The sequence below is a fragment of the Danio rerio genome, chromosome 11 (genome assembly GCF_049306965.1).
Source record: "Danio rerio strain Tuebingen ecotype United States chromosome 11, GRCz12tu, whole genome shotgun sequence".
In the NCBI taxonomy this organism is placed as follows: Eukaryota; Metazoa; Chordata; class Actinopteri; order Cypriniformes; family Danionidae; genus Danio; species Danio rerio.
Window position 1 is genome coordinate 23,684,046 of NC_133186.1, and position 14,292 is coordinate 23,698,337.

The window sequence follows — 14,292 nt, forward strand, 5'->3', positions numbered from 1 at the left end:
TGATATGGGTATAAACGTAATAAAGACCAATTTGTACCTACATTTGGCTTTGAAGATATAATATACCACAACGGGATGTCAGGAACCAGGTGTGAGCATAATAATTACTGAATCGCTTTTTGAAACGAGTCGTTCGAAAGAACCGATTTTCAGAAATGAGTCGTACTTCCCCTAGGCGGTTCTGTGGTTTGCGGAAAAGCACTTCAACCAATCACCAAAGGAATTGGAGCTGGCCAATCACGCATGAGACATGCTAATTTGGAACCAATCAGCGTCAGAGAACAGGCTGTTTGAAAATGTCTCAGGAAGTGCATATCCGCTTCGACGCGGACGTAAACAAACGTAGCTTAGCAATCTAAGCCCAGTTGTAGCGATAGAGAATTTTACTGTAACTTAGTACAATGTGTTTATTTGCCGCCTAGATCTAAAAAGATCTGATATCATTAAAGGTAAGAACGATTTTATGGCATGCTTGGTTATAAAACATTTATATTTTACTTAGCTAGCTAGCGCTCTGATAACAATAAAGACAACGCTTTTCTGGATCATAACAGAAGAGTGAAATAGACAGGAATTGCTGTGATTTTCATTCGTGCTATTATTCTAAGGTTTTCGTTTTTGTAATTTTACTTCTCTTAGTTATAAACATTGCTAACGCAATTTAGGTAAAACAAGGCTAAAGCTAGTTAGCCAGACAGGTGCAGAACGTCTGTTCAAACATCTGCTGCTGTAGCCTTCAGTTCAGATGCTGATCGACTCTCTATTGTCGTTTTAAATCAACAGGAGCTGCGTTTTGCTAGGAGCTGTACCCGAGAAAAGCTCACTTCTACAATGTCTACTTCAAATTTCAAGAATAAGTGCGTGACGCAAATCAACTGTATATACTGTGACAGTCTGCTGTGTACCAGAGGGATGAAAGCAGTGCTTTTGGCTGATACGGAAATAGAGCTATTCTCAACCGACATACCACCAAATAGGTGAGGCTTCCTTCATCACAGAAATCTTCACAAAACATTATTTCTAATGATCAATATAGTGTTTTGCTTATAAACAAAACTGTGCTTCTTTTCCCTACTTAGGACAGTTGATTTTGTGGCAAGCTGCTATTCCACTGAAAGCTGCAAATGCAAATTAAGAGATATTGCTTGTTTGAAATGGTAAAGACATCTTTATAACTAACTTTTGTTTTCTCCTAGTGGTAACTAGTGTTCATGGTTGGTTTTTAATAGTTTATTAAGACAATATGTAGGTTAAATATTAAATGTCTCATTTTGATGTTATATACGTGGAAAGCAAGTTCAATGCAATTGAAATGTATAAAATGTCTTTAATCCGCATACTTAGTCTGACTTGTATCTGGTCATCTATTAAGTGATATGCAGTGTCAAAGATTTCTTTTTCATATAAATACCGTATTTAGTATTTTTTAAATGTTATAATATCTACTTTTAAAAGTATCAGTTTCTGCAAAAAAAAATCATCATATCATCAAATCATATTTAATCATATTCATTTTTAAATTGTTTTCTGAATGGTGAGACTTTAGCGCACTAAAAATATTTGTGTTGCTTGTTGTAGTTATTTATTTATAATGAGCTTAATCAACAAGTCTTGAGGGTTTTTCTGGGATAACTTAATTGTTTTATGTTCAATCAACTAAAATTTATAAAACCAAGTAAGTTGACTTTAATCGATTTGTGTTGAAACAACATTAAGGACTTGTGCAATTTTTTTTACAGAGTACAATATAAAAAACTATTTGGTTTATACATATTTAGACTTGAAGCTGTACAAAACAAAATATGTTGTTTTGCTGTTTTAGCTGTATTGTTTAGTCCATTGTTTGTTTGAACTGAGCAATTTGTTGTTCTGTTTTATTGTGTTTGACAAAGCATTTGAATCAGGTGTTTTTTGTCTGGCTCTTTCTGCACATTCAGTGGGAATGTTGTGGGATATCACGTGGTGGCCCCATGCAAACCCTGCTTGCTGTCCTGTAACAATGGTCACTTCTGGATGTTCAACAGTGAGGCCGTGTCCACCATCAATAGACTGGATGCAACAGGTTTGACACATGAGGCAAAATTTTTGACTGTGTTCAGAGTAGGGGTGTGCAATATTTATTGACATAGAATATATTTTAATTATTTTAACAACATGCGATTTAGTAAATTGATCTTAAATTGAGTATATTGCAAAAAAAAAAAACAATTTGAACTTGAGATTTCACTTGAGAGTTCAAACTCATTTACTGCATGTAAAGCCTATTTAGGGGGTTGTACACCAGATGTGCAGCTTGGTGCCATGACTGGCATGCATTTTACAATTCGAAACATAGATTTCCATCAGGGTACGCATACCAGTGCTGCAAGTCTGTTCATATTTCTGTCACGCCACATAGTGCCATCTGCATAGTTTTATATTAATTAACATTTGAATATGCTAGTTCGCTGTGTGCCCCCCCCCCCCCCCCATTGAAATTAAGTTTGAAAGATATATTCTTGATTTCCTAATATCATTTCATGAGCACAATCACAATTCAATTCAATTTAAAGTCTTCAATAAACAAAAACCTAATATTTACTTACATTTTAAAGACAATACGGTTGTTTTTGTTCTGTTTTGCCTACAAAAAAAGTAAGTCAAGAGCAGAATTCTTTGAAGAATTTATCTCTGTGGATATTAAACAAAACTGCAATTTTTCATTTCTGTATGAATCTGGTTTTGAATAAATCATTTGACAAATTTATTCAATGATTCATTTATAAAGACAGCAAGCTGCTTGATTTCTAAATTAATTAATCACTTGGGGCCTCATGTTTCAACACTGCGTACACTCAAAAATTTTGCGTACGCCAGGTTTCAAGCTCGCGTTTGGATTTTCTAACGATTAAATAGGGCTGGGCGATAATTCGATATCGATAATTATCACGATATAAAAATTTTAAATAAAACGATAATGATAATTCGATAAGTTCGATAATTGCTCGATAATATTTAAGCACTATGCGTAACGTTGCGCAAGCATTTTGCAGCCTGCCCTTCCGGATGCCGCACGGTGTACAAGTTTACACCCATACAGTGTTAGTTGCACTTAAATGAGTAAGAAAGAAATAAGGTAAAAAGGTCAGAATCATGTTGACAAAAAACGTCACTAGACTTCATGAGCTACTTCGTTTTTTGCTATCCGAAACAAAACAGATCAACGTGCACCGCAAACTGAGCAGACGACTCATGTCATTAAAAGCAGTCAACACCACAAGCCTGTTTCATCATTTAAAACAACACCACCCTTATGAAGATGCTAAGAAATTACAGACATAAACAAGTGCTGGTAAATTAGCGCAGCTACCCAGCGGAGGTTCATGTCATCAATTTTGAAAGCCGTGCCTTACGAGAAAAAAACCCCCGAAAAGACAGACGAAAGATATGACAGACGACACAATCTCAAACACATCTCAATGAACACTTGATGCTTGCTGTAAACTACAGGCTGCATCATTTATTTGTTACGACAATAATAGGATTTTTTGATGTCAAGCTTATGTTTCCTTTTTAATGTTAAGATATTTGTTTTGAAATTTGTAATACCACTATTGTCCCTCATCGACAGTAAAAGAACCAGCCTTTATATATTTAAAGGATCAGTGGATCATTAATTAAATCCTTTTTTTTTTCCATGGAGCGAAGCATCATCCACCTGCAGTTGTTTAAGGCGGACACGAACTAAATAAATATAAACATATTTCCTTAATTTATCTTTTTGTAACGAATTTCGTTTTGTATAATGTGTAACTTAATTTTGATGTATATTTTGTTAGTCATATCTACAGCATAAACAAGAGGAACGAATAACATCTGAGGTAAAGCTCTTTAACACAAGCCCGCTATATGCTTTAGCGCCAAAACAGTCCATCAAACTATTTTCACGGTTTCATTTTTATTCATTTACTAAGCGCGAACAGCATGAACTAGACAGTCTTTTCGCAGCACTGATAGATTTCGTGGGTTAGCTCGGAAGAATAAACTTGGATGGCGCTCAGTAGCTCGCTGTGTAAATGGAGAGGCTGCCCGGCTGGCTCCCGCATGTTTTCGTTGTGATGCGTGATTTGTAAATTAAGAGTCTGCATAGACCTATTCGTGCTAGTCTGTCAGACAAATTTGGTTAAAACACGTGCGGATATATCGGAGATATGCGCATAACAAGGGTTTATGCATCCCGCAATATGGGATGTCAAGAGGGTGACAGCATAAGTAAACTGCACACACTTGATTATGTAATGCGTGGATGCGTCTCACAGTGCAAAGCATAACTAAACCTTTACATTGTCCATGCTTAATCAGTCATCGATAAGGTCTATCGATAAAAGCGTTATCAACAATCAATAGATAAATACATTAAAGTATGTTTTACCCTAAATTCACCATACTCACCATTGAAAGGAGAGTTCATCCAAAACTGAAAATTATGTGACCTTTAACTCACATCGTTCCAAACCTTTTTTTTTTTTTTTTGATGTTGAATAATAATATACAATAACTTGTAGGTAATGTCTTTGGTTGTTGAAAACTTAAACAGTAAATGCTGAATTAAGATTGTTCTTTTGTTTATTATATTATTATTTATATTGTCAGACAGCTAAAATATTTCACTAAATGTGTTAAATCAGCTGCACAAAGCCATTTGCATGCTGAAAATCTTATATATTTGATAGATCTAAAGATTTTACATTTATCGTGAAATATATCGATATCGACTGATATTAAAAAAATTATCGTGATAATTGTTTTTGCCATATCGCCCTGCAGCTCTACGATTAAATGAACGTGAGACTGTGCGTTGGTCTACACCAACTTCATATCTGGGGTCCGTTCTTCGTACGTGGATTACTCAGTTAGCTGGATTTGGATATTGACGATTTGACACGATCCAGGATCGTTTCGTTCTTCAAAGCTGATCCGAGAGTTGTTGTCATGGCAACAGATCTGCTAGGTCAAACCTGATCGGGAGCAGGTTCAAATCATATAAACAGGATTAGATCGGCTCAGTTCAAGCAAAGATAATACAGAAAGTATGTACCGAGTTCTGATATTTTCTTACAGTAAAAGTTATATACACTTGGGAAAATAGTAGTTTTTAACTATATATATATAAAGTTATAGTCATTAATAAAATAAATAAAGTTTTACATATTAATAAAACGTATGCAATCTGCACCCTCGAAATTAAAATACAAAGACTGCCACCTGGTGGTGCAAAGAGAAAACTTATTGATATGAACTTTTTAGATCGCTTTAGTACAAATTGTGTATAATAGAAATGCACAATATGTGACTTTTTTTAAAAGCAATAATACATTTATGCAGTCATAAACATGTTTTGACTTTTAATATGCCAGTGATTTGATGCTTCACAAAAGTTGCAGGCGCCTTTACCAATATCAAAATGCTTTTGGAAACAACCAGTTATTCTTTACACCGATTAAAAAACTGTACTATAATAAAGAAAATCTTTTCTAAATGTAGAACTAAATACATTGATTTGCATTGAAATACATGATGAATACTCTTGTCTTGACAAATGAAAGTGTAAAGCCTGCAGCTCACAACAAATGTGAAGTTACTGCGTGTCATATTTAACAAGCCGTTTACTGCTAATTTGATGTAATTTTGCTCACATGGATAATTGAATATTAATCAGATGATGTCATTACGCTGCTGTGCCGTCAGCCAATCGTTGCATTGCTGATCATGATTTCGAGGATCGATAGATCTGTCCTTAACAACACACGCAGCGATCTCAGATCAGTTCATCCAGACATTCTAATCTGATTCGCGAACTTGTTTGAAGAACCAAATTAGCGAGAGATCAGTTATCAAGATTAAAAGATCCAGGATCTGCCAAATCATCTTAGATCATTTAAGCGAGGTACGAAGAACGGACCCCTGGCGTCCGTGCATTTGTTGTGTGTGTTTGTTTTATTTTCATTGGCGACTCCTAGAGGCAGTTGTGTTAAATTGCACTACAAAGTATCTTTGAGCCGTGCAATGGCAGCTGTTAGGGACGGGATTATCCGCATGTCTAGCAGGTATAGGTTTCCATACCATGCAGTTGACAAGGCAAACATTAAAGCGCAATTAGCAGCGATCTTCGGTTTTCCCAATGTAATCGGAGCGATCAACTGCACGCACATTGCTATAAAGACACCTTCTAAAGATGAATTTGCACACATGAATCAGAAACATTTCCATTCAAAAAATGTGCAAATAATGTGATGCTCAAATGCGCTTAACATAATACACACACTTATTAATGATTCCTACTTGTCTTCTTTGTGATGAAGAGTAGACAATCTGATTTGAAATGGCGGGAAAAGAAGAATGAGTTAATCAGACGCTGGATTCGAACCAAGTTCATGATCGATCGTGTCCAAACATGTCGCCATGAGCTTTACGAGCTATGCGCACTTTCTTTAGTTATGTTGTCTCTGTCAATCAAACGGTGATGGACGAGAATTACTCAACTAGCTCATTCCAAACAGGGTTTGCTATTTGCACTTAGCCTAAATAGACACTACAAATTTTTACATCTTTATATTGGACCCAATGTATTTATTCACAGTGCGATGTTCAGATCCCACTGCGTTAACCATGTCAGCTAAACTGTTCCACTGGATTTTTTTATTTTTTTTTTTTTGTTATTAATTCTGGAGGACAAACTTGCAAATAACAGTTTTTCTCCGGTCTACCTCCGAAAGGAGCACCTCCAATTCACATTGTGTTCAAAGTTTCTCTTTTTGCTTGCTTTTGCCATTGCTTTTTTATTTGGTCTTGCCAAAGTAGAGTCATTACCTTATTCACATGGGGGAGGAGGCAGGGAGGGGTTTTGCTCTCTTGCGCTCAGTTTTACGTTGATTCGGATGTACAAAGAGAATATGTGTGGGATTCTGCGTACGCAGTGTTTTATACATCTGAATTTTTTACTGCGTACGCACATTTACAGCTTTGTGCATACACAATGTTTTAGTATGAATTCAACGCAAGTCTTCATACATGAGGGCCCAGATCATTTTCATTATCCATGACAGGCCTAAAGCAGCCAAGATACCAACACAAAAGCACACTTAGCAAAATGTTGCTCAGTTCTTGATATTTTAAAAATATATTAAAATACATTTTTAGAACTAAGATGTAAATTCTCTTTTTCTAAGATTTTCCTTTCAGAAAGGATGCATCAAATTGATAATAATCAATGATTATGAAACTGAAACAGCCATTTATTATTGTGATAACATTTTTAATTACAATTAGCATTGGTGAACATAGAATTTCTTAAAAAAAAATGAAAAGATGTTAGAATCTTGTTAGAATATTAGAATAATAATATAAATATATGATGGACATATTTTGGTATGTTTTTATGTTTGAAGCATTTATTAACAGAAGCCTGTCTCTTTTATAGGGCAGAACCTGCTCTTATGGGGAGATCTTCCAGAACTTGAAGACAGTGATGACGAGAGCTTGGAAAGTTTCTCAGAAGAAGAGTACCTCAGATAGAAACACAGGCCAAAACAAGTAGACTCTGACGGTAGCGAACTAGTTTGCTTTCACAGATCTCCGTTTAAAGCACAGTGAATTGACTTTAGCTGACTGGGAAAAGGCAGAAAATGACTTTACCTTCTAGCTTGTTTCATATTCATGCTTCTGCTATTTTCTTTCGGCATTCATCTCATATTAATTTAAGTATGTCAGAGTGCCACTACCAAAGAAAAAAAAGTGTCCGTTTTCTTTGCTTTGCGGTTGCAGTAGCACAAAACATGGTGATGGGACTTTAAGACTTACAAAAGTTTCCTTGTGTGTCTATACAGCATTCACAATGGTTTCAGGCTGTTCCAGAAGAATAACAGCAGTGTTAATTGAGGTGTTAAAACAGCTTGTTTGCTCCAGTACCAATGCAGTTTTTGGAAGGCGATCAAATGGCTACACTGCTAGTCAAAAATATAGGTAGATAGATAGATAGATAGATAGATAGATAGATAGATAGATAGATAGATAGATAGATAGATAGATAGATAGATAGATAGATAGATAGATAGATAGATAGATAGATAGATAGATAGATAGATAGATAGATAGATAGATAGATAGATAGATAGATAGAGTAAATAACCGACATACCATGTTTTAATGGTTTATTAGTATATATCTGCATGAAAATTAAATGACAAACAGTCACTTCAAGACATGATGGATATCATTACTTATAATTGATATATTTTGGGCCAGATTTGCTAACAAAATGGATTTTTGCTAGTTACCCATTAGAGTTTCCTTAACAGGCACAAAATATATAAGAGGACAGTGTTTAGAGTCTGTGTGAACAAAGTTGCTAAGACTTTTTATTTTAGTATGCTGATGTATGTACTTTAAACCCAAACCGAATACTGAGTAGGGGCAGGGCTTTCTTGTTTCGCATTAATCCCTCGAAGCAAAATAATGCTAAGATGGGCATAATTAAGAATTGAGGTTATATGAAATGTATGTAAATGATCTGCTGCATTCGTGTTTCTCAACCATGTTCCTGAAGGACCACCAGCTCTTCACATTTTCCTTGTTTTCTTAACCAAACACACCTGATTCAGATCAACAGCTCATTAGCAGAGATTGAAAGGCCTGTAATGGGTGTGACAGACCAAGGAAACCTCCAAAACATGCAGTTTTGGTGGTCCCCTAGGAACATGGTTGAGAAACACTGATTTAATTCCTGCGGTTGTCAGTAGATCACTCCCAAAACGTTCCACTTACATCAGTAATTTTTCTGAAATTTAACTCTCTTGCGTATTTGCTCTGTTTTAGTAAATCTGCTCTTGAGGGTGTTTACACTTGTAGTTTAGTACTCATGGTTTGTTTTTTAGTCTAGACCACAATAGAAAATAACACATTTAGATTCGCCTAACATTCACATTATTCGTGTTTAGACCATACCTAAAGATACCAAAAAATGCTTTTATGACATGTATTTTGCGAAAGATTTCACCAAACATACAAAACATTGCTGTGAGCTGGGCTAAATGTGCTTGCTGCTTGTGTGTACATGGTGTGTGTGTGGGGTTTTTTTTCGCAGTTCTCCAAGATCTGCTGCAAGAAAATACATTTCTGATGCCTTCTGAACTGTAATGGGCAGTTTATGCAGTTTATGCTTTTCATAGTCGCATCTTGTGATGTCATGTACTGTTTTGGGGTCGTTTAGATGGTTTATGGTCCATGTATTTATATTTCAGTCTAACCACAACAGTTTGTTTGGAAGTGGACAGAGAGCTAGCTTTTCAGTGGTTTTGGTTCATTTATTCTCATGAATTATGAACAGAACTATCACATTTTAATCTAGAGCTGGGCGATCAATCAAAAAGTAATCGATATTGACATTCAAAACCTGTAATTGATTACATTTTTCCAGGTTGATTTATTTAAAAAATATATATTATTATTATTATTTTCCCTAAATATTTTCCCTACCGTGTGTCCCTGCTCTGTTAAGCCTTTATTTTTATACAAAAAGTAGAATGACGAACCCATTTTTGAGCTGTAATTTGCACAACATTGACGATGATTGCAAGCTGCGCCAGAGAAGCCTAGAGGCGGCATATTTTCCATTAAATAAAATTTTTTATTTACATTCAAATATTTGTTTACAGAAGATACAAGAAAAGCTTATATTATTTACAGGAGATACAAAAGTTATTTTATTTAGAAGAGATACTGCTTATTTTCTTCTTTTTATTATGAAAACATTGAAAATAATTTACTTTGTTTACAAAAGTTATTTATTTTCACTTTTTATAAGAAAATAGTGACCGATGGTTTAGGCAACATGTCTTTTATAAAATAATATAAAATTTTATAATTTAATAAATGAATTGTTCTTATTTTATTTATTAATTTTATTTATTTATTTATTACAGATTAATAGATTGTGTTTTAGGATTGTGTTTTAGGGCTGGGTGATAAATCGAAAAGTAATTAAAATCGAGATTCAGAACCTAAAATCGTTCTAACTTTTCCAGGTGGAGTCATATGATCAGGCCCGTGCAGAGACTGTCCAAAGGGCATGTGCAGGATACATTTTTTGGAGAGCGGGGTGGATGGTTGTTGTTGCTTGCGTTCTGATCAGTGGTGTTGTCGCGTGTGTACTGTAAGCTACGGGAAGGGGGGGTGGAGGGTGGGGGAGCACGCGTACTCGAGAGCGGTGTTGTCGCGCGCCTACTGAAGAGCGGTAGGGGGGAGGGGGGTGTCGCGGGGGCACTTTTGATCGTTTCGAAGGGCACTTTCTATCCAAGACTAAAAAGGGCATGTGCACTGCACAGGTTGAGCCCTATGTGTGCACGTGCCTGCATGTGATCCCGCTCTGTTTATTCTTCTGTGTCGAGACCCCTCGTCCTGGCTGACTACAAAGTGCAATACTTAGCGCAATGCAATACTTAGCGCAATGCATAGTGGAAGCTTTGTGGTTTGGTATCTTTGTTTAGTGTGGTCGGGGCCGAGAGAGATGTTTACAAGTGTCAATTCTCATAGAGGAGCTCCATATGAAGACTTTTGTTTTGTGTTTACCTTATGATTAAAGTTATTGCACGACCGCCAGTGCCCGCCTCTGAATGAGCGAGTTCAAGCTACTTTTACAGTTAAGGTAGTGTTCAGAAAAAACAAACACTTCTTATTTGCTTCTTTTAACATGAAAAATATAGAAAATGTGCAAGTTATTTATTTTCACTTGTTTTATAAGAAAAAAAAATTAACTGTTGTTTTAGGCAAAGTGTGTTTTAATTTAGGTTGTTTAACTTAGATGTTCAATAAATGATCATAGATAGTGGATAGTGCATGTTTCCTAAAGTTAAGTAATGCTCCCTTCCCTGCGGGCACAGGATGTCAACATATTGTCATATTGACGTTCTACCCCAACGTTGTGGGGACGTTGGATTTTGTTTGGAAATGGAAATCGGGTTGATGTCAGAACCCAACGTCAATGTCCAACCTAAAATCAACCAAATATCAACGTCTTATCATGTGCACCTTGACGTTGTGTGGACGTTACCACTGTGACATCTATCAGATGTTAGGCTTTTGATCACTTTCCAACACAACCTAAAACCAACCAAATATCAATGTAAAAAAACGTCTTTAGATGTTGGCAAGACATTGCGTTTTGGTCACCTGACTTCATGATCTAAATCTAACCCAACACTAACATCTTATAATGTTGTGTGCCTGCTGGGTTCATTCAAACAGCCCGAACTTGCAATATGTGAGCATATTTACTGTACAAAATATCAAGATAATAAATCAAATAATCGTTCAATAATTGTAGTCGAGTTAAAATGTTCAATTAATCGAGATTTTGATTTTATGCCATGTGTTCCCTTCAATCATTTCAAAGCCAAGTAATGCACCCTTCATTCAAAAATCTCTCACTTGTAATATGTGAGCATGTTTACTGTACAAAACTTGTCCATGAACTATGAGGGAAATAATAATCATTCAATAACTGTAATCAAGTAAAAATGTTCAATTAATTGAGGTTTTGATTTTAGGCAAAATCTCCCAGCTCTATTTTAATCAAACCAAAACAAAAGTGTGAGCAAAACCACTGGAAACATGGTTTTTCCTTCATTGCCCTCCTTGTGTATTGTATGTAGTTTGATTTTGGTTCTGATTTGAAGTGGTACAAAATGACTTGGCAGCTTTGAGTAGAGCTTTTTGCGTTCCCGGTTTGTCATATTATGGCATGATTTTCATACTTTGGTACTTACTGACGATTCTTTGTTTTTGTTTTCTTTATAATCTGCATCTCCAGTTATGTTTCACTGTCATGAGAAGAGATGAAAAATCCATAGACAATAATCCTTATGACACTTTGACATACTGAACTAATCTTTTATTTTTTTTGGAAGATAACGTTTTGCATCGTCCATTTATTTTAAACGATGACACGATGTAATCATTTAGTAGCAATTTTCCTCAGTCCAGTTTACCATTTCACTGTGTGACTACCGATTTTTCCTAGTTCGTTTTTGAAATCTTTCAAAAATAAGAAGACTTTCATGCCTACTTTAAATGTCTTAGAGCAACATATTACATCATGTTGTATTGAAGGTTGCATTTTTTCCAGTAAAAACATCAGCAAGAAGAATAAACAACCACTATTGTGATAGCTTTCAGGTGTAGCATTTTTAGACGCTGGCTCTTTTTATGCCTTGAAGCGAACTTTAGTATGCATTTATGACCAAAATGAGATGAAAATATGTTTTGCATTTTAACTTATTAACAGAGGATTTATTTGATTTAAGTTATGTATGTTTTGAATGTATTTATTAACAGACATGATACTGTATTTATACTGACATGATTTCGTTTGCGCCATGTGAGGATGAAAAAAAAACAACCGTTTGTAAACTTTTATTCTGCACTGACAGTATGTTGTTGGTTTAAACTTTGGGTTATTTTGTATGCTGAATGTCTTGATATTAAAGTTTTTAAATGTGAACGTGCCTCTGTACTGTCTTTGATTCGCTAACGTTTAATGTTGTCTTTTTTTTTAAATGGCAGTTCTCATTAACTGTTCTGCAAGGTGACACATACAGTTGAAGTCAAAGTTATTAGCCCCCGTTTATTTTTCCCCAATTTCTATTTAACAGAGATTTTTAAACACATTTCTAAGCATAATAGTTTTAATAACTCATCTCTATTAAAAGACTGATTTCTTTTATCTTTGCCATGATGACAGTAAATATTTTACTAGATCAGTAATATTTTACTAGAAATATTTCAAGACGCTTCTAAACAGCTTAAAATTACATTTAATGGCTTAACTGGGTAAATAGGCAGGATAGGGTAAATAGGCAAGTTATTGTATAATGTTTTTTTTTTTTTTTTATTATGCCTAAAGGGTCTAATAATTTTGACCTTAAAATGGTTTTTAAAATATTAAAAACTGCTTTTATTTTTGCTGAAATAAAACAGATATGTTCTCCAGAGGAAAAAAATATAATCAGACATGCTGTGAAAATTTCCTTGCTCTGTTAAACATCATTTGGGAAATATTTAAAAGAAAACAAAATTCAAAGTGGAGCTAATAAGTCTGACTTCAGCTGCGTGTGTGTGTGTGCATGTGTTATTAGCACCCCTGTTTATTCGCAATTATTATTATTATTTTTCCCTAATTTTTAAACTTTTTACTTTTAAAGTAAAATTTTGTTTACTCAGGGAAGATTTTTTCAACACATTTCTAAACATAATAGTTTAATAACTTATTTCTTAATATTATTTGACTAGATATTTTTCTAGATACTTCTATACAGCTTAAAGTGACATTTAAAGACTTAACTAGGTTAATTAGGTTAGGCAGGTTAGGGTAATTAGGCAAGTTATTGTATAACGATGGTTTGTTAAAAAATTAGCTTAAAGGGGCTAATAATTAACCTAAAAATGCATTAAAAAAATTAAAAAGTGCTTTTATTTTAGTCGAAATGAAACAAATAAGACTTTCTCCGGAAGAAAAAATATTATCAGACATACTGTGAAATTTTCTTTGCTCTTTTAAACATCATTTGGAAAAAAAAGAGAAAAAAATCCAAGGGGGGCTAATAATTCTGACATTAACTGAAAGAGGTAATCATTACTTAGAGCACTGCATGTGTCCATTCCCACAATGCAGCTCACATGAAATGAATTTTGCAGGATAGTAGGCTATCCCAACCAACTGGCAAAACAGACAAGAAGAGCAATTGTCAGAGAAGTGACAAAAACAGCAGCTGAAATGCTGACTCAGATGCGGAGCTATTCTGCTGAAATGGCATATTCTTTGAAGCATCTCTTCAGTATTCCTCTGATTCACATCTAAGAGAGACGAGCTCCACTGAAGGAGGAAAAACCTACAGTAAAAAAAGACACAATTCACAGGAGAAAATAGCTAAATGCATCAGCACATCCAGAAAACACCTTGATCATGATCTGGGGATTCTCTTAAGGAAATAATATTGGAATTATTTGACATATATGATGACAGATAGCAAAAGAGTCCAATCCTTAGGGAGGTCATATTTCATAAAAGCCACAGATGAACAGACCTGTGACTCCAAAAGGCAACAGAATAAACAAATGAATGCAACAAAAATACATGGAGGCATTGTAACTGTCTTTGTTTCTAAAGTTATCAAATGTATACATTTCCTTATATTGAGTTAACATGTTAATAAAGGATCGGCGGCAGAACCAAGCCTCATTTTGTCTCCTTAACCAATC

General features: G+C 34.9%; 1 protein-coding gene across 1 annotated transcript; it reads left to right on the forward strand.

Moving 5' to 3' along the window:
• The first annotated feature begins 320 nt into the window (after positions 1-320).
• zgc:101564 lies at positions 321-8,358 on the forward strand. Its single transcript, NM_001013545.2, is given in 5 exon segments — positions 321-449; positions 784-977; positions 1,080-1,157; positions 1,938-2,062; positions 7,460-8,358. Coding segments are annotated over 4 exon segments (444 nt in total). The 5' UTR covers positions 321-449; positions 784-831; the 3' UTR covers positions 7,555-8,358.
• Positions 8,359-14,292: the final 5,934 nt, after the last annotated feature.